The sequence below is a fragment of the Pseudophryne corroboree genome, unplaced genomic scaffold (assembly GCF_028390025.1).
Source record: "Pseudophryne corroboree isolate aPseCor3 unplaced genomic scaffold, aPseCor3.hap2 scaffold_953, whole genome shotgun sequence".
NCBI lineage: Eukaryota > Metazoa > Chordata > Amphibia > Anura > Myobatrachidae > Pseudophryne > Pseudophryne corroboree.
The window spans coordinates 8,299-29,677 of NW_026970533.1; the positions used below are offsets into that span (position 1 = coordinate 8,299).

The window sequence follows — 21,379 nt, forward strand, 5'->3', positions numbered from 1 at the left end:
AATGGTAAAACATACAATTAGTAGAATCCATGCCTAGAAGAATTAAACAAATATTAAGAGCAAAGGGTAGCCCAACAAAGTACTAATATGTTGGCTACTCAGTGTGTAAACAGTGCAGTGTACTTCGAATACAGTATATTCCCCTGTTAATTATTTCACATTGAACTATGGCCTGGCCAGAAAGCTAAAATGTAGCCCTTTCCAGGAAGTGGCTGCTGATATCTGTGGTGTCGTTGTCTTATACTTATAATTCTATTGATATTTGACACAGTCCAAACTCTTGCTGGAGACATTGAGTAAGGATCTAAAAGTTTGGCAAGGAAGGATTAGTTAGAGCTACCAAGAGACCAGAATATTTGGCTCTCCATATCTCTGAAAGATAATAATCATCAAGAAATGTTCAAGAAAAAGGTCACAAGACACAGATGAAATTCAAATTTCTAATTGTCACAGAAATGGAGAGCTTCATATCAGACCCAGCTACAGTATATTCTCCCTCATTATAATAAAAAATGGTCATTAAAAACACAAAATATTCTGCAGCATTTGTTTTTTTCTGACTCAGCACCCTTTGGACTATTATAAGCCCACGAGGAACATTCAAAGAGTGGTTGTTCTAAAAGATGTATTCGACAAGACTGGGAGAGTGACTGGGTGTGAGGGATAAAGCATAGGGAAGAGCATAGTGTGACAACAATGCACATGTGACGAACAATTCATTAAGCAACACAATTCACAATATTGGACCAGTGTTTCTTTTTTTGACAATTGAATCCAAAAAATGTTTGTTACAAGTTAAAACAAACATTGTTTAAAGATATGTTTTCAAATTCTATGGCACAAGTTTACCAATCATATCAGCACTGGTAATAAGGCAGAGACAGAAGTAACATTAATATTTATTAAGCTTATAATGCAGGATATATTGTAAATATCTCCTATGCTACTACAGTATAAGTATCACACACCAATAGACCCATACAGTATATGGGGATGTTGCAGTTCTGCTATTTATCAAGTTATCAAAATTTAAAGAGCTCCCAAAGTGATTGCACTTTAGCAGCAACACTTGTGGGGCAGAACCTGGCAGTGTAAACTTTTTTATAGATGTGAACGTAAAGAGTTTAAGGGGTCATTCCGACCAGTTTGCACACTGCTGGTTGCCGCAGCGGTGTGAACGGGTCGGGTCTGCGCCTGCGCGGTGGCCTTAATGCGTACACGTGTTGTTGCCCTGCAACGCCCATTGCCGGACAATGACCAGAAGAACAAAGAAAGTGATCGCTGGCACGATTGCAAGAAGATTGGCAGCGGGAAGTCATTCCGGAGCGGCAACTCACCGGTTTCTAGGAGTGGTGAGTCCAACGCAGGCGTTTCCAGGCGTTTGGAGGGCAGATGTCTGAAGTCAATTCCGGGACCTGCAGCACTGGAACGATCACACAGGGTAAGTAACTGATACCCTAGTCTACTTTTACACAAAACTTTTTTTGCATAGCATGGCTGCACAAGCGATCGCTGCCTTTCTATGCAAAAAAACACTCCCCCATAGGAGGCATCTAGTTGATTGCACGGGCAGCAAAAGTTGCTACTTGCGATCAACTTGTAATGACCCCCTTAGACTTGCCAGGACAGCTGCTTATCTGAACAGCTGTCCATAATAGGGAGCATTAATATAAAGACACAAATTCCTGTTCAGAAATTGGCATGAGTAGCAATTATCAGAAACATTAGTTTTGAAGAATTTAACTACATTTTGATAAATGGTTCCTAAAGTCTTTATCATATAAATTAGCCCATAACATTACCTCCCATTCAGAAATATTTTAAAGGACAAGCACCAATTTGCTCTGGCAGCCATGGTTTTGCTGCAAATTGTATTCTACACGTTGCACAATCTCCAAGCTGTTTAAGGCCATAAGGGCTTGCTGGGACAAATACTTTCAAATAGTGAAATAATATTATTTGACTTTAAACAATAATTATATCAAGGCCTGGGTGTTGCGATGAGTCCCAGTGTTATAAGCCAGGGCTGGTATAAACCAAAAGAGGCTAAGTTCATTTGCATGTCACATCCCATAAGATCTACAGTGTGTATTACCAGTGTAACTAATCGAGGCTGGTTTAGCCGGGTGTTAATTGCAAAACTTGAGTTTGGATTCCACGCATGTTGCTCCCCTGAATTAGTGCTGGCACTTAGTTACATTTTAGTTGTGTTGCTTTATGTATCTGTTTTATATTTTCTCTAAAAATTCAAGTCAATATAATCAAGTTTCTGATGATTAAAACAACTCACTTGTCCAGTATGCAGCCAAATTATATTATCATGTATCATTATATTCTTTACATGTACTTCAGCATGGACGCATTTGGGTTGTGCAATTTAACATATGATAAACACAGAATAACCATGTGTAGCAAGTGCACAATTTCTGCAGTCCGCATTTTATATTTATGTTAAGGCCACAAATGCATGCAACTGTTAATGAGTGTTACAATATGTACTGAATGACTTAAATGACTTCAACATATTTATAAGTTATATTTTTAGGTTTACCTTATTTTATCCCAATAGATCTCTTAATTGCCCTCTTTACAGCTTTATTTTGTAGACTGTATATCAGAGGGTTTAACATGGGTGTAACTCCAGTATACTGTACAGTCAAGATAAGCTCAATGACCCAGTATAGGTCTGATGGTGGCATCATGAAAACAGATGAAGCTGTCCCATAAAACATGGTTAGGACTATGAGGTGGGAAGAGCAGGTGGAGAATGCTTTTCTCCGGCCATCTCTGGATTTAATCTGTATTATGGTGCTAATAATTATTATATAGGACAGCAAACTGCAGAAGAATGGAGAGAATCCAAGTAACAATACTTCTAGATAAATCACTATTAAAAACACTTCCTTGTTGGCATTTGCATTTTCCATAAGAGATTTAATATCACAGAAGTATTGGTGGATTATATTTGAATTGCAGAAAAACATACTTGTGGCTGGTAATATAATAAGCAAAGAATTTAAAAATCCACATAGCCGTATGGCAGCCATGAGTTTAACACAATGATTCCTGCTGAAGATTTGGTGATAGTGTAAGGGTTTACAAATAGCAACATACCGGTCATAGGCCATTATGGTTAAAAGGATAACCTCAGTGAAAGCAAATGCATCAAAAAAATACATCTGGGTAAAGCACTGTATGAAGGACACTTTGTAATTCCCAGACAGTAACATGTCCAGCAGTTTAGGCATGGTGACTGTTGTGTAGCAAAGATCTATTACGGACAAATTACTGAGAAATAGGTACATTGGGGTGTGTAAGTGCTTATCAATATAGATGACCCTAATTATAACAACATTTACTAAAAGACCTGTCAGGTATAATATAAGAAACATATTAAAATATAATGAATTATATACTGATGCAATAAAAAAAGCCGCAATATGGAACTCTGGAAGTTGGGTGTGGTTTTCTATGATTTTCCATGATATTCTGGGATTTTCCATGTTCCTGTAGGATTCTCGATGTTAATTTTTTGGTTATTTCTTTAAAAGATTGTCATCTTAATATCATAGATGAATACTTAGGTTTTGCCTGACCAGAGGTTCCCTTTATTTCTTGACAGTAAACATCCTTGACAGATGACTTCATCAGGAGGGCACTGAAGCAAAAATACAACATGATAATCAGTCAGTGCTCTCCTAGTTATCTATAAAATAATTATAGATTTCTGGAAATGAAATAAATCAAGTTATGGAATTCACATACATGGAATTCACATCCCAACCATGTAAGCATTATAGAAAAATTTATTTCCCAAGCTACAAATACATATGTCTGTGTACAGCTTCCATATTGTTCTACATGTTACTATGCTGAATATAAAGCCCAATGAATAAGGGATTATACAATTTATTTCAAGTCAGGGGATATAATTAGAACATTTATAAAAAGGCGGTTGCCACAAAAATATGCAGCTCTGTATGGATGCTGTAATAAAATCTACAGTAAAATTAATTTCCTGGTTGAATTTAGAAAGTCTGGTTAATTTGACATACAGAGCATTTCCGCTCACATGTGGACTGGTTTTCAGAGGAGTCCAAATTTGTAGCTTTAGGAATAATTTAAAAGGATGTGGTTGGGCCCATTGGAGAACCAGGTACATAACAGAAAGGTGAACATCACAATCCTAACTGTAAAAATAACAATTTTCTTTGGAGGAGAAAAAGTAAGGACACAAGAAGAAGAAGTAGTAAATAAAAATAAAAATAAAAGAATTGGTAAAAACATATAGGAGTGATGAGAATAGGGTATACAAAACATAGACAGAAATGAACCAAGGAGACAAAATAACACCCACAATATAAAAGCATACAATATCAATTATAGAGAGTCCTTCAGTCCTATATTTCAGTAAGGGTATTCTTCCACAAATGACAGAAGTTTCAAAAAGTACCTCAGAAAAGATAAAAGTGCACAATAGTGTGATTCTGATAACACATTATAATGGAATAACAATAAAATGCATGAAAACTCCTAACAAATGGTGTGGTCTACACATTCAGCTAGACAGGTGCCTTTATGGTAGAGGGTCCTGCCTATCCAAAGAACAGCTTCCTGCCATTCAATTCCTCTGCCTCCCACTGATCCTTGTATCCTTCTGGATACATATAAATCAGGAAGACACTTTTCACAGTGTGAAAATGCATCAAAAGTTTTATTATATAAATACGTATTAGCATTTATTGACAGAAGATAGAACAAACTGGACTGCTAGCAGATATTGTCGTCAACAAACATAAGTAGACATACAGGTATTTACAGGTGTGTAACCCCATGTATCCCTTGAACAATCAAAAGTTTAATTACATAAAGACAATAAAATGTATTTACAAAAGATAGAGTAAACTGGACTCCTAGCAGATCTTGTTGTCAACAAATTTATGAAGACATACAGGTATTTAAAAGTGTGTAACCACAGTCATCCCTGGAACATCAGCATACAATAGCCCACAGGTAGTGTCCTACAGCCAGATCCTCTCCTTTCTAACGCATTTCGATAAAAAGTATCTTTTTGAAAGCATAGATTCTCCCTGAACAAGAATTTATACCACTTCATCCAACTAACTGGTAAAACCTATTCTAACAGGGATTGGGTAATATACGTACAGTATATGTCCTATAACAGAAATCCAAAAGCAACAGTCCACAACATGTCTTGAGGAATCCTACATATTTCAGCATCCTTATTGAATGTTCCATTTCCTTTTTGCACCCTCAAATACCAACTAGAATAAATCCTGGCATTGAAAAAATGGCACTTCCCGTTTCAATGGTTGCTGGAAGAAATGCGCCGTATTCTCGTTCCCGCGAAAACTGCTCCTGGTAGCCTGAAGTAGACCATACATAAGGTACCTAAACCCAGGAATTAGGGACTAGCTTGCAATTTTCCCAGTATTCCCTCTTTACTGAAAGAGACGGATAATAGCTGCCCCGGGAGAGGTGCCAATAATCATTAACCCTCCATTACATTAACAGTCATAATAGAAAAGGGTCTCTATAATAGTGGACCCGGCATCCATATTTGGATGGACTACTCTGATATAGATCACTTTTAAACATACTGAAAGGCGCTACCATGCTGAGGTTTCTAGTACTATACAAGATAAAGAAAAATTCTGATGCACACTCTATGCACTAAGAATACTGATAGTCAAAATACTTTTGATAAACTGTTCACCTTCAAGTGTACAATATATACACAAATATAGAGGAAAAATGGGGGACTGGATGGGTTACTACAATGCTGACTAAATAAAACCTTGATAAATATATATATTGTGTTATATTTGTGAGGGTCCTTCATTATGGTATTGGCACCCCTCCCATCTGCCCTCAGGTGTTTTAATTAGCACAGGTTCCAACATTGCTGACTACATGTTAGAGTGGGCTCTATTTTAAAGGTAACACCTGGATAAGTTTATATAATGTCTTAGTATTAGAGATGTTAGGGAACAATCTAATGAAGTTCACCTGGATGTGGTTGATGTGCCAACATACATGACCAAACATGTGCTAAGCACTACACTAATACTTCATGTTAACTGTAATAGTTTACCAACTCTCTGTTTTCTTACTGCAACCAAGATCATATATCTTCAATCATCCTAGAATCCAAGCCCAAGCTTTCGAGTTTATTTAGCAGTCTGCGATGTGGGACAGTGTCAAAAGCCTTACTAAAGTCTACATTAGCTATATATATGGCTCTACCTTTATTCTATTACTTTAGTCAAAAATATCAATAAGGTTTGTGTATATATTGTACACTTGAAGGTGAATAGTTTATCAAAATTATTTTAACTATCAGTATTCTAAGTGCATAGAGTGTGCATCAACATTTTTCTTTAACTTATAAGGTACTAGAAGGCTCAACATAGTTGCACCTTTCCTTATGTTTATAAATAGGGTTTGCAGTCCAATCTCCACATTTCCCTCTATATTTGTGTATTTATTGTGCACTTCAAGGTGAGGCTCCTTCAATTTGGTATTGGCACCCATCTCATATACCCTCAGGTGTTTTAATTAGTACTGAGTCCTACACCGATGACTACATATTAGAATGGGCTCTATTTTAAAGGTAAGACCTGGATACATTTATATAATGTGCTAGTATTAGAGATGTTAGGGACCCATCTAATGAAGTTCACCTGGACGTGGTGGATGGGCCCACACATTTTGCCAAACATGCTAAGAACTTAACTTAAACTCCATGTTAATTGTAAGAGTTTATCAAACTTATTTTGACTATCAGTATTCTTAGTGCATAGTGTGTATCAGCATATTTTTTTATATTGTGCAGTGGTAAGAGCACAAGAAGATGGAATAGAGAAACATAAAAATAAAGGAATTGGTAAAAATATATAGGAGCAGGGAGGAAAGGGTATACAAAACAAAGACAGAAATGGGCCAAGGGTTCAAACAAATTATGTTAGCACACATAAAGCAATGGAGAGTGGTAAAAAAAAGATTATGGTGGGAAATAATACATCAGATCAGGAAAGGGAGAATTAATATTCAGACAATATACCATTCTAAATTCAGAAATTCATCAGGGAGTGAGCCAGGTCTGCCTTCAGGGTAAAACATTTGCTGGGACCTAAAATAATGTATGATTTCTGCAAGAAATTATGCTGTACCAAGCCTAGCAGGAATGTTGGTGCTGATCCTTCCCTGATTGTGTCTTTGGATGAGTCTATATCTCTTCTTTTAGTCCAGATATCCATGGTCAGGGTACATTTAGGCTATGTACACAAAATACAACCTATACAGAATTTCAAATAGATTCTAATGGTTAACCCCTGGAGCTAGTTGTGAACTGTTGATGATGATGATGATGATGGTAGGTGGCCACAAGAGATGAAGATATGTTGCTCCTACAACTCACAAAATGAGATGCATTACAAACTTAATAAAAAAAACTAAACATATTAAATTTAGGAATTAGCTATTTCCAGTCATCAATATGATATTTATCTTCTCCCACAATCAGTGTTGTAGAGTGATAATAGAAGAGCAGGTTCCAGCTTGTGTTACAATGACACAATGAATGTGATAATATATAATAAAAAAATACACCTCTGGGGAACAGTAAATAATTGGGCAATTACATAACTGATTCTTTTTGTATTTCAGTTTAATTATGCTATAATTCTGCAATTCCCTCTTTCCTTTATTAGTTATATTTTCATGAGGTGAGTTGGGAGTTTCACCTTAATCATCATGAAGTCAGAATTGTATACATATTGTGGAATTGTATGCTGTTTATTTACTAAATATAGTAAGTAAAGCTAAGCATTCTTCTAGTTAACAAATAACATAGTAAAGAAAACATTAATAGCCTTCCCAGTACTTACTTTTACAGCTAATAAATAAAGCTTAAATGCAGAGTGGGGCTACTTCAAGCTTCCCTTATGGATCAGAGTTCACGTTTTATGGCCCAAATAATGCAAAGGGTTTGAGAGATTGCTTGGGTAGGGTGTAGGATTACCATCTGCAGAATTATTATCTAGTTATGCAATTTATACATATTTTCTTATTTATTTATTAACAGTTTGTTATATAGCGCAACAAGTTCCGTTACACTTTACAATTGTCAACAATGATTTAGAAATTATTAGTGTAAACCGCTAGTGAGTTTAACACTAAAAGAAGGGCTTAGTGTGTGGCGCACTCTTTTGAAATGATTTGATAAGTGATAAAATTAAAACTTAACTTTTATTAAAATTTTTGTAATAAATCTCTATAGTCAGGCATAGTAACCTTTTTGATAGCCTGAGAGTGCAAGTTCATGATGTGTTGCCAAAAATGTAAAGTATTAGTTCATATCAAACGTTTCCAATATAGTTTGGGCAATAATAACCTAAATAGGCCTAATTAAATTTTGTTAAAAAATTAATTCTGGTATACCAGCTCTTATTAATGCCTATTTGTGAGACTTCATAAATTTTTCGTCTCTGACATGAGTCTTATATTTATTGCTCCCTATGAGATATGATTTCCAGCGCTTGTGATAAATGACATACAGCTTAAGTTGCAGACATTAATTTCAACATTCCCTAAAGAGACATTTTTGACAAAAACCTCTAAGGTCATCAGAAACATATGTATCGTATGCCTGGGGTCGCGTAGCTTGTTGCTAAGTGAGTGGTTCTGGAATTTGATAAACTTGCCTGAAGAAGTGAGCTTTCAGGGTATGCTTGAAGGTTTGGAGAATACAGTAGAGTATTAATGTGCATGGTAGGGCATTCCACAGAGTGGGTGCAGCCCGAAGCAAGTCCTGCAATCGTACATGGGAGTTTCATGAACTGATCACTCACCGCTGTGGGTTCTGGGGTCCGGCTATTGCCGGCACAGTTGTTCGGGGTGCTGATCAGCCATGTGGAGACGCAGTGTGACCACCGGCAAAGGTGATACAGATTCTGGGAGCCGGGAGTGCGGGAACCGAATGACCAGAGGCGCCTCTGTGTGTCTGCATGATAGGAGGTGGCCATGTTGGAGACCAAATGAAGCACCTGTGATCAACTGTGAGCACCTGTGGGTATTAGCCAATCCTGTGCTTGTGCTGGGATTATTTCACTCTTGACCAGTGCTTTGTTGTAGCTACTCTGTACCCTTGCTCTGTGCTCTCCCTGTAAATTTCTGTGTGATTCCAGTGGTCCTGATATCGCCTCCACTCCCAGAGGTTTGCCTGCAGCCTTCACCGCAAGTGATTCACCAGCTACCTGCTGTGCTGTCAGTCAATCACTCTCCAAGTGGCAATGAGTGTACTCCCAGGGGCCTGTGAGAGGTTTCACTGTTTGTTCAGTGACTGCCTGCTATACTCACACAGCCTGTGGAAGTTTCTACTTAATCCTGGTTCTCGTTCTCTCATCACTCAAATTAATCAATTATTCACCATCGTTGTCTGCTGCAGCTCTTCACAGTGTTTCAAGTATAATCTTCACAACCTGCAAGTACTCCTTTCAGCATTTGTATCTACATTTTGCATTATTCAAAGACAATTCTTCACAGTACTTCAGTTCAGCCTTTTAAGCTTTAGTAACAAGTCTTTACAGTTATTCATCTGTGTCTATAATATCCAGTTAACACTTCTTACAGTTTGGCACCAATCATTGCTTTATATTGGACAATTCTTCATTAATCTTCAGGCACGTTTTATCTTATTCATATGAACATTTCTTCAATACATCTGTAATACTGATCCTGCTTATCTGCTTATACCATGCATTGCAATATGTCAGTTTATATATGGTGACAAATGATTGTCATTTAACTCCCTATTGGAATTGTTGCCTGTTAATAAATATATGAAACAGAACTATCTTCGTCCTCCCTGTTTTCACTATACTCCCACACCTACACCTTTGGTTGGTACAAGGTTAACAGATTCACAAAATCAGTTGGTCCTGAGAGGGAGTGAGTAATGAGTGTGGATGAGAGACATAAATCTTGTGAAGAGCAAAGAGGTTGACTTGTGATATATTTTGAGATAAGTGAATATATGTACATAGGTGTCATTTGGTTAATGGCCTTGTGTGTGAGTAAAAGTATTTTATATTGGATACTATAGAATACAGGTAACCAATGGAAGGACTGACAGAGTGGATCTGCAGATGATGAAGATAAGCCTCACAGCTGTATTCAAAATGGATTGTAGTGGTGAGAGTCTCTTCTTGGTAAGACAAGTAACAAGACTATTGCAATAATCAATTCGAGAGATAATGAGAGCATGGATTAGTGTTTTTTGCAGTGTCTTGTATAAAGTATGGTCATATTTGGATGTTTTTTAGATGCATGTAACATGAATTTGAGACAGACTGAATGTGGGAAAGAAAGGACAGTTCAGAGTCAAGGATGACACCCAGGCAGCAAGCATGTGGGGTACGAATGATTGTTCTCAACAGTGATAGAGTTATTGGGTTGGTAACTACCATTGGTCGGTGGAAATATAATTAAATGTTTTGAAAGTATTAAGTTTGAGGAGGCGAGATAAAATCCAAGATAACTAATCATACTTAGGAACTAAAACTTATGCCCAAGGCACACTGCAAATTTCAGAACCTACAAGGGGCCAGCACAACTGCAGTCAAAGAAGGCAAAACAAAGTGGAAGAGAACACAGTAGCCAAACTCTCTGACCATACCCTTACAACATTAAAAGTTAACATTCTACAATAAGGTCTATCTATCCTCCTTACAACCAAGTTTTTTGCTTTATTTGAGATATATAGACAACATTTTTATGATTTTGACAGGTACCATGGACATTATTGTACATTTCAATTATAAAATCCAGTCCAATCAAATTGACCATGCCTGCCAGTCCATTAGAATTCCATCAGAATTTATATCTTTATTCACCAAGGAAACTTATGCAACTAGTATCTTGGCTGCCAATAGCTTCCATCCATCTAGTCTTAAAAGAGACTTTCCAAAATCACAATTTTTTAGAATCCAGAGGATCACCTCTGATCCCATTGAATCTAGCATATGATGAGATAAAAATACATTGCTCCTCTTTTGAAGCAAACATCCAAGAAGCCTTGGCCATTCCCAGAGCTATCTTACTCCTAGTGAAAGTAATACAGATATGTCCCCATACATCTTGCTTCTATATTCCATACATCCAAGATGAGCATCATACTGTACTTTTCTTTAAATGTTGCATCGTATTCACATTGCAGATGCAGTGTAATAGAGATGCTGGGTTCTGACTTTAACCACACAGGAATTAGTTTTAGACATGTTCAAAATCATTGATGAAGGACAATGGAAGTTAGTGGAAGGAAAATCTGTGCTCACTGCATCGTCTTCCAAATCACTGGGATCTTCTAGTAGGTTACTCCAGATAATCATTCCCAAACATGAAAAAAATAAAACATAGGAAGCTAAATAGTGTAGTATGCTCAAAAAAGGGGAGAATAGTATAGCAGAAAATACTTTCAAAATGGTCCCAAACTTCTAAAAGAAACTGAGGATGAGGACAGTGATCTTTGTGATGCTCACATCAATGCTTAATTACAATACAAACTCCATACATACTGTATAAAGGTTTCTTTAGTCTTGTAACCCCTCGTGTGTATTGCTCTTATTACTAACCTAATTCACCACGTGTCAGGATACCCTCATAATATCACGCTTACATGTATGCTTACATATACCGAGTACCATATACAGTATTCCCATAGCGGTTTCTTTATTTTTTCTGGATAATAAGCATCTCATAGAAATATACTCCACATCCAAATAAACAGAAGGGTGTTTAAAATTTTAAAATATATCCAAATAGATTAAAATGAAATACATGGCAACTATTTCACTACCAGGTTGATCTTTTCAAGTCCATCGCCAAACAAAATGAAAAAACACCTGGGACCCCAAAAAGATCTCTCACTGTATGGACTGGTTACAGAAAAATGCTTAATTGTCCCAATAGTAAAATATCATCAATGCGTTTCAAATTTCACAGTACTTCTCAAAGTAATGGTGTCCATAGCTCAATGCACAAATATTTATAACATATAAAGACCCCCACTTGTCAAATGGTGCATAACAGTGGGATCAATTCTAAGAAAGTTCATAATCACTCCACATATTATCTAGTACATTTACAGTTAACATAGCTCTGGTATAAACAATAACATTGAAAAATATAGTTTAATAAATGTCTAAAAATGATTATTAAATATAAATTAAGGCACTTCTAGTACTTAAATGACACAGCATAACACCCGGTTCTGAGAGAGAGACGGGGGGAAGCCTCAAAGCCTTTCCACCCTAATACACCAACTACAACCTTGGCCTGTGGCCCAAATCACAAACTTATATGCAGAAGTTCAGGCCTTCTTGGCCTATCTGGCAGTTATCAGCTTCTCCCTAGGCATTTTGCTAACTACCAGAGGTCTATCTTGTTGATCTGAGTCTAATACTCAGATCACCTTACAATATGCGGATCAGGCCCTAGCTGGCCTGCCTGGTGGCACTAATCAGTGCCCTGGGCCTAATGCCCAGTTCACTTTATTGGGTGGGGCAATGGTTTTGGTCTAGGTCTCAAACCCAGAGCACTAACGCTATTGGGTCTCAGGCCTATTGCCTGCCTACTCTGGGCAAAGTGGTGTTGGTCTAGCGCCAAGACCACACAAAATGTGGCCAACTCTCCTATCTACCACTCAGGCCAACTGCCTGCACATGCCCTCAGACATAATTCCTGGTGGTCCGGTGTTCTAGGGAGGATTAAATGTAGAAGGTGAGGGCCCAGGGCCATCTACCAGTAACGTTGGGAGAGGCTGCAGTGGGTATCTTTGTCATCTCTCTTGTATCCCACGTGCTGATGCTCTCTGCTGGTCTTCAACTTCCTCCTTGGCACTTGCTGTCAGCCGCGATCTTCCATGCTCCACCAGATCTTCCATCGCCACTGCTGGGAGTTTCCGCTGCCACATCTCTTCATTTGCCACTGGCTCATCTATCTTAAGCAGCTTTTCTTTGCTCTCTCTCCGGCACCTGAATGAATTCTCCAGCTCCACATCATCTAGGAGGTAGGGCGTGGAGCTATGACACGGTAAGCAATTTTTGGCTTGCCATTGGCCACTCCTGATTGGCCACTGGCTCACGAGCCGTGATTAGCTTACGATCGATGCTTTGCGGATTCAGGCTGATCCATAATAGCACTAGGGAACACAGCTCCAGCGTAATCTACAATGGTGCCACCCACTAGATCAGGCCTCAATGAGTACAGGTGAGTGCCCTTCTGCATTTCTGCTGTTGGGCACCCATCTACATTCCTCCTTCCTATGTCCTTTGTAGTCCTTACAAAGTGAGGACTCACCCAGGAGAAGTCACAATCTGCATACTGGAGACCTGACACACTGCGGTTGGACCACTCTGAATGCCTTCACAATGGCAGGGAAGGTATATTAAGGACTTCTAGAGGACCTGGAGAGTTATCTGGGTCAGGGTTCTTGGTTGACACCCATCATCCCTCCTCTGACTCATCTTAAGTGGCTTGTTCCGCTATCTCCACTCAGTCAGTTGTAGATTTTGGAGTTAGAACTGGTGAGTCTTACCCCCCTGCATTGTCGAGAAAGAGGCAAGGTCACTACATATCAAAGTGCAAAGTCCTCAAATGCCCAGTACCATCAGACATAGCTACTCCATTAACCTCCCATGAAAGCACACTCCTTGAACAGAGTGTATACATTCAGAACACCAATTCTGCCAGATAAAATACTTAACTATATCCTCGATGGCAGTCTTGGAGTACTAATACCGGGTTGGAACAACCACTGTGATTTGGTGAAATGATCACATACTGATGCTTGCTGATGGTATTCCAAATTAGCACATTGTCAATCATTAGCATTTCCAAGGGATGGCTTGTCTGAATGGTCTGGATGGCTGCATGCTGTTCATAGGGCTTGACTACTCCATAGTCTCCATACTTTCTGGCATACTGTCAAACATGACCTGTAAATGAGGTGCAAAATACTGGTGCAGCAACCCCCAGGTGTGCTCCTTCTTCATGGGCTTCTTCCACCAGTGATTGAACCAGAGCCTCTTGCACCACTATCTGTTCCACCGCATGGCGTACCTGTTCCAAGCTGCATTGTCGCCATAATGTATTTGCGCCAAACCGCAATTGGTACCAACTATGAAGGACCTTCTGACAAAAGAGAGTAAGCATACTCCTTTCCCACTTGCTGGGCCAATGACCATGCTATTTCCATTGCCAGATGAGTTTGAGGCCCAAATCCTTCTGTTGTTTTTGTGCCCAGTCTTGCTCAGTGTTTCGAAGCAGCCTTGCTCACACATGTTCTTCATTCGCTATCGTTAATCCATAATGCCACATGCGTGTCAAATGAGGCATTTCCACCTCTTCTCAATCCTCCCCTTCAGTTGGCATAAGGGCCTCCACGGGGAACTGTTACAAGGCATCTATATTCCCGTTACTCCTTCCCAGACAATAGTAATATAATTTGGGCAGTCAAGCCACCCAGCTTTGCTCCAAGGCACCAAGCTTGGCAGTCTTCAAGTATACTAATAGGTCAATGTCCATGAAGATGTCCACATGAGTTGTTTCAAAGTGAACTTCTCGGTAATGGCTCAAACCACCACCATCAGTTCCAACTTGAAGGAACTACAGTATAGTTGTCCAGATTTCTCTCAAACTCCCATAAACTCTGAATCCCATACACAATCAACTGTTCCTGTCCAACCTGTACCTGAGCAATTACGACCCTCAGTCCTTGCAGGCTGCTATTGTTGTACAAGATGAAAGGTTCTTCGAAATCCACATAGCCCAAGATTTGTGCTTCCATGAGGGCTCTCTTCAGGTGCACCAAAGCCATTTCTTGAAGTTTTCCTCATGCCACCAGCTGTGTCTTTTTGGTGGAAGGTACTCCGCGGAGCAAAGCATGGAGTGGTTCGGTGATCTGGGCAAAATCTTTGATGAACCATCATTAATAACTGACCAGACCCAGGAATGCACGCAATTCCATGACAGTTGTAGGAATCTTCCATTCCTTGTTTTCATTCAGGGTTGAAGAAAACACTATCTATATAGATGACATCATAGAAGAGTCTCAATATTCAAATCAACCAAACACTTCTCTGTCATCCTCTGAAAGGTAGCTGGGGCATTTGTCAGTCCAAACGGCATGTGGCAAACTTTGAACAACCCCATAGGTGTGATGAATGCCATAATTTCCTGGTCTTGCATGGAGGTAGGTGTATTGTATGGTACAGCTGTTCAGTCTCCTGTAATACACACAGAAACAAATGGTTCCATCTGTCTACCTCACCAGCATGATGCGAGAAGCCCATGGACTCTTACTTTCCTGCATCACATGTTTGTACAGCATGGTCTTTACCTCCTGATAGAGCTTCGGAGGAATTAGCTGGTACCTTTCCCAAATGAGCAGCACATCTCCTGTATGAATTTCATGTTGGAGGTCTTTTCTATATCAAAAGACTTCCTCATGATGAGAGAAAACCTTCTGCTGCCTCCACAACATCTGGTCCAACTACTCTACAGTGGTAGAATCACACTCATCCAAGGAGATGTCCATCTGCTTCCAGATAACTGTTCCATTCCATTCAGCACTAAGCTCTACATCTTCTTCAACATGTGCTGACATGGTCCACAGCTCAGATACTTCTAGACAGAGGAGGATTTTCTGCCCTCCACTGATGCTATCTTTGCCTATGGCCACTACTATAGCAATGGCAGCCCCCACTGGAATTCACCGAGGCTTGTCACCCACATTGCATAACCGGACCAATACTCTTCCCTCATTAAGCACTGACAGGGTTAAAGGTAAGATCACCCTAGATTCCATCCCCAAAAAGCCTGTGGGTTTCACTATCACCTCGGATCCATCCAGCTGCTGATGGGTAAACCTCTGATGGAGTATGATTTCTTGAAAAGGGGGTAGATCTATCTGTTGATGGTGACTGGTCTTTATGAAGCCCATAGAGTCTTTTGTCAATTTAGCGCCCCAGGTCTCACTCCGCCACTCCATTTGAGCCTGTTGGACAGGACGCTGAAAGCCCAAGTTCTTCCAACATAGAGGACCATTTTCTTGAATCAAAAGCTAAAACAGATTGCACAATATATTCATGCCAACAGTAACTGGCCCATGGCTTAGGCATTCGCTACTGACTACAAGAAGACCTTTCTTCCCCAAATTATGTCCACAGATCTCTACCTACATCCACACCACTCCCACTACTGGAATAGGGAGGATGTTCTCAGCAGTGAGGGTAATAAAACATTTAGATGGGAATAATATTCAAGAAAACATGCCTCCGACATGGTGGTAACTTGGGAGCCAGTATCCAACAGACATTGCTGGTCTTTTCCTCCAAGGCAGTTTACCACTATGGGACACTCTCCTACAAGTTCCACCAAGTTGACAAAGGCTGTACCTCCTTGTTCTATTCCCCACGGGTGGTCCCATTACCACAAAGGATGTTAGTTTAACTTCAGTTCTGGATTGGTTTTGGTACAGTTTCGGGCAATATGACCATGTCGATTACATTGGTAACACCGTTGATCTCTCTTTGATGGGATCCCCCCAAATTCCTTCCATGTGCCTCCTCGACATGCAAGGCTGGCTCCAGGTCTATTAGCACCCTGAGCAAGAAAATTTCAGAGCCCCCCACTCACGTGACGAAGGCGCGCAAGCTCCTGGAAAAGTGAGTGTGGCCTCGTAATTTCATATTATCAAACTATAAATAAATATATTTTCACACCCCTCTACGCACACAATCAGCAGCCTTACACATAACAGCCACAGTAGTGTTCCTTACACATAATGTCTCCAGTATAGTGCCAGATACACATAATATCTATTGTAGTGCAGTGTCAGCTACACAGGACATACCCCTCAGCAGTGCCAGCTACACAGGACATGCCACCCAGCAGTGCCAGCTACACAGGACATGCCCCCCAGCAGTGCCAGCTACACAGGACATGCCCCCCAGCAGTGCCAGCTACACAGGACATGCCACCCAGCAGTGCCAGCTACACAGGACATGCCCCCAGCAGTTCCAGCTACACAGGGCATGCCCCTCAGCAGTGCCAGATACATAAATGCCCCCCAGCAGTGCAAGATACATAAATGCCCCAACAGTGTCAGATACATAAATGCTCCCACAGTGCCAGATACATAAATGCCCCCACAGTGCCAGACACATAAATGCTCCCACAGTGACAGATACATAGATGCCCCCACAGTGCCAGATACATATATGCCCCTACAGTGACAGATACATAAATGCTCCCACAGTGCCAGATACATAAATGCTCCCACAGTGCCAGATACATTAATGCCCCCACAGTGACAGATACATAAATGCCCCCCCCCAATGCCAGATACATATATGCCCCCACAGTGCCAGATACATAAATGCCCCCACAGTGCTATATACATAAATGCCACCACAGTGCCAGATACATATATGCCCCAACAGTGCCAGATACATTAATGTCCCCACAGTGCAAGATATAAATGCCCCCACAGTGCAAGATACATAAATCCGCCCACAGTACCAGATACATAAATGCGCCCACAGTGCAAGATACAGAAATGCCCCCACAGTGCCAGATACATAAATGCCCGCACAGTGCCAGTTATGTCCCCACAGTACCTGCTGTGCCGGCGGCGGTGAGTCAGCGATGAGGGAAGGGGACTGCTGTGGACCACGGGAGGACTAAATCTAAACTACTCAGTGCACGCTATGCACGCTGTACGGCACCGGCATCTGATGTCAGACTCCAGTGCCGCACAGCGCGCATAGCGCGCACTGAGTAGTTTACCATAGTCCCGCACACAGCACTCCCTCATCGTAACACACAGTGGCAGCCAATGACTGCTGGGAATTGAAGGCGGGCCGGGCCGAGCGGACGCTGCTGGAGGCGCACACAGGACCAAGCTGCAGGCTCCAATATGTCGGCACCCATTAAGGGTGGTGCCCTGTGTGGCCGCTCTATTGGAACATGTCCGGAGCCAGCCCTTACGACATCTCTCCGTTGAGGAATTTCCTCTGAATCTCTGTGGTTCCACCGATACACTTTCTCACTTCCGGCCCTGTTTAATAGTTATTATGCACAATTTTCTAAATAAAGTCTTGACTATTCTCCAAAGAGTACAATACCGTATGAACTTATCAACCACATAATTTATTAATGGTGTTTATTTGTTCCTCTGCTGAAGGTAATGGTATGATTGAATTTCAGACTCTTCTGGCACAGGGTATCTGCAACACTAGTGATAATGTATGATTGAAGCATACTATATACATAATAAAATTAACATTGTGGAGCAAGTACAATATAATCAGTCATTGATAGTTGTCAGAACTGCAGTATTAAGTCCACATGTTGGTGTGAGCTGGAGACCCAGGGGAAAAGCCCTCAAATATCCCTTATCAGGTCCTCTAGAGGGCACTTCCACTGAGCAGTAAATACCTTCAGAGAGTTGGTTCAAGTTTAGTGAAGGTGCATCCTAGAGATGCAAACCCAGTGTCCTTTGGAGCAGAGACTCAGTAGCTTACTGACACCTAAGACATTTTGAATCTGATGCACCATCTGTGAAACACAGTCAGTCAAAGTCGGTGAGACAGCACATAACTTGCAATCAACAGACTGTGTTAATGGTGTTAATTTGAATGGTCCCCGCAGTGTCCCCTGGAATTCTCCAATTTGGCACAAACTGAGATAAGGTCCTCCTGAGCTAATTGTAAAATGTGTGCCCCAAAAAGTATTACAAAAGCTGACTTTGCTCCATAAGGAAAAGGGATAGACACCCTTGTCCTTTTATTTGAGGAAGAGAACCTATGGAGCAATATTTCTATAATTGGCTGCTTCCCAAAAAATAACTGTAAGGCTACCAGGCATGTGCTGAAACAGTTTAGGACTATATTTCATTCACGTCGCAGAGAAGTGCTCAGCTGGAGCTAATGAACTAATGAATCCTCAGGGGGTTACACCAAGCAGTTGGTAGGGATGAACTGTGGAGACAACATGAAAGCAAGGATCCTTCTTACACCATTATGACTCTTCATTCTGGAGGAGACAATATTAAAACATACAATTAGTAGAATCCATGCCTAGAAGAATTTAAAAAATATTAAGAGCAAAGGGTAGCCCAACAAAGTACTAATATGTTGGCTACTTAGTGTGTAAACAGTGCAGTGTACTTCCTATACACTATATTCCCCTGTTAATTATTTCACATTGAAACATGGCCTGGCCAGAAAGCTAAAACGTAGCCCTTTCCTGGAAGTGGCTGCTGATATCAGTGGTGTTGTTGTCTTATACTTATAATTCTATTGATATTTGACACAGTCCAAACTCTTGTGTAAGGATCTAAAAGTTTGGCAAGGAAGGAATAGTAAGAGCTACCAAGAGACCAGAATATTTGGCTCTCCATATCGCTGAAAGATAATAATCATCAAGAAATGTTTAAGAAAAAGGTCACAAGACTCAGATGAAATTCAAATTTCTCATTGTCACAGAAATGGAGAGCTTCATATCAGACCCAGCTACAGTATATTCTCACACATTTTAATGAAAAATAGTAATTTTAAACACAAAATATTCTGCAGCATTTGTTTTTTTCTGACTTAGCACCCTTTGGACTATTATAAGCCCATGAGGAACATTCAGAGAGTGGTTATTCTAAAAGATGTAGTTGACAAGACTGGGAGAGTGACTGGGTGTGAGGGATAAATCAGAGGGAAGAGCATAGTGTGACAACAATGCACCTGTGATGAACAATTCATTAAGCAACACAATTCACAATATTGGACCAGTGTTTCTTTTTTTGACAATTGAATCCAAAAAATGTTTGTTACAAGTTAAAACAAACTTTGTTTAAAGATATGTTTTAAAAGTCTGTTGCACAAATGTATCATTCATATCAGCACTGGTAATCAGGCAGAGACAGAAGTAAAATTGATATTTATTAAGCTTATAATGCAGGATATATTGTAAATATCTCCTATGCTACTACAGTATAAATATCACAAACCAATAGACCCATACAATGTATGGGGATGTTGCAGTTCTGCTATTTATCAAGTTATTAAAATTTAAAGAGCTCCCAAAGTGATTGCACTTTGGCAGCAACACTTGTGGGACAGAACCTGGCAGTGTAAACTTTTTTTTAGTTTGTGAAAGTAAAGGGTTAAAGGGGTCTTTCCGACCTATTCGCACACTGCTGGTTTCCGCAGCGGTGTGAATGACCCAATACGGGTCTGTGCCTGCTCGGCATCCGTAATGCACATGTGCATCATTGTCCAGCGTCGCCAGGCAACGACCAGAAGAATGAAGAAAGCGATTGCTGGTGCGATCGCAAGAAGATTGTCAGCGGGAAGGCGTTCCGGGGCAGCAACTCATCATTTTCTGGGAGTGGTGAGTCCATCGCAGGCATATCCAGGCGTTTGGAGGGCGGATGTCTGATGTCAATTCCGGGACCTACATCGCTGGAACGATCACACAGGGTAAGTAACTGATACCCTAGTCTACCTTTGCACAAAACTTTTTTTGCATAGCAGGGCTGCACAAACGATCGCAGCCTTGCTATGCAAAAAAACAATCCCCCATAGGAGGCGTCTAGTTGATCGCACGGGCAGCAAAAGTTGATACGCGCGATCAACTTGGAATGACCCCCTTAGACTTGCCAGGACAGCTGTCCATAATAGGGAGCATTAATATAAAGGCACAAATTCCTGTTCAGAAATTGCCACGAGTAGCAACTATAAGGAACATTAGTTTTGAGGCATTTAACTAAATTTTGATAAATGGTTCCTAAAATCTTTATCATATAAATTAGCCCATAAAATTACCTCCCATTCAGAAATATTTTAAAGGACAAGCACCAATTTGCTCTGGCAGCCATGGTTTTGCTGCTAATTGTAATCTACGCGTGGCACAGTCTCCAAGCTATTTAAGGCTGTAAGGGCTTGCTGGGACAAATACTTTCAAATAGTGAAATAATATTATTTGACTTTAAACAATAATTTTATCAAGGCCTGGGTGTTGCGAAGAGTCCCAGTGTTTATAACACTGGGACTCTTCGCAACACCCAGGCCTTGATAAACCAAAAGAGGCTTAGTTCATTTGCATGTCATATTCCCATAAGACCCACAGTGTGTATTACCAGTGTAACTAACCAAGGCTGGTTTAGCTGGGTGTTAATTGCAACACTTGAGTTTGGATTCCATGCATGTTGCTCCCCTGAATTAGTGCTGGTACTTAGTTAAATTTTAGTTGTGTTGCTTTATGTATCTGTTTAATTTTTTCTCTAAAAATACAAGTCAAT

At 40.2% G+C, this 21,379-nt stretch overlaps 1 protein-coding gene across 1 annotated transcript; it reads right to left on the minus strand.

Moving 5' to 3' along the window:
- Positions 1 to 2,552: 2,552 nt before the first annotated feature.
- LOC135048376 (olfactory receptor 10R2-like) lies at positions 2,553 to 3,248 on the minus strand. The gene has a single exon (XM_063955529.1). It carries the CDS (start codon positions 3,246 to 3,248, stop codon positions 2,553 to 2,555), a length of 696 nt encoding a protein of 231 aa, XP_063811599.1.
- Between the last annotated feature and the right edge of the window lie 18,131 nt (positions 3,249 to 21,379).

What these genes read in the sequence shown, in the direction of transcription:
- LOC135048376 (XM_063955529.1), bottom strand. Translation starts at nt 3,248, where the DNA reads ATGCCTAAACTGCTGGACATGTTACTGTCTGGGAATTACAAAGTGTCC.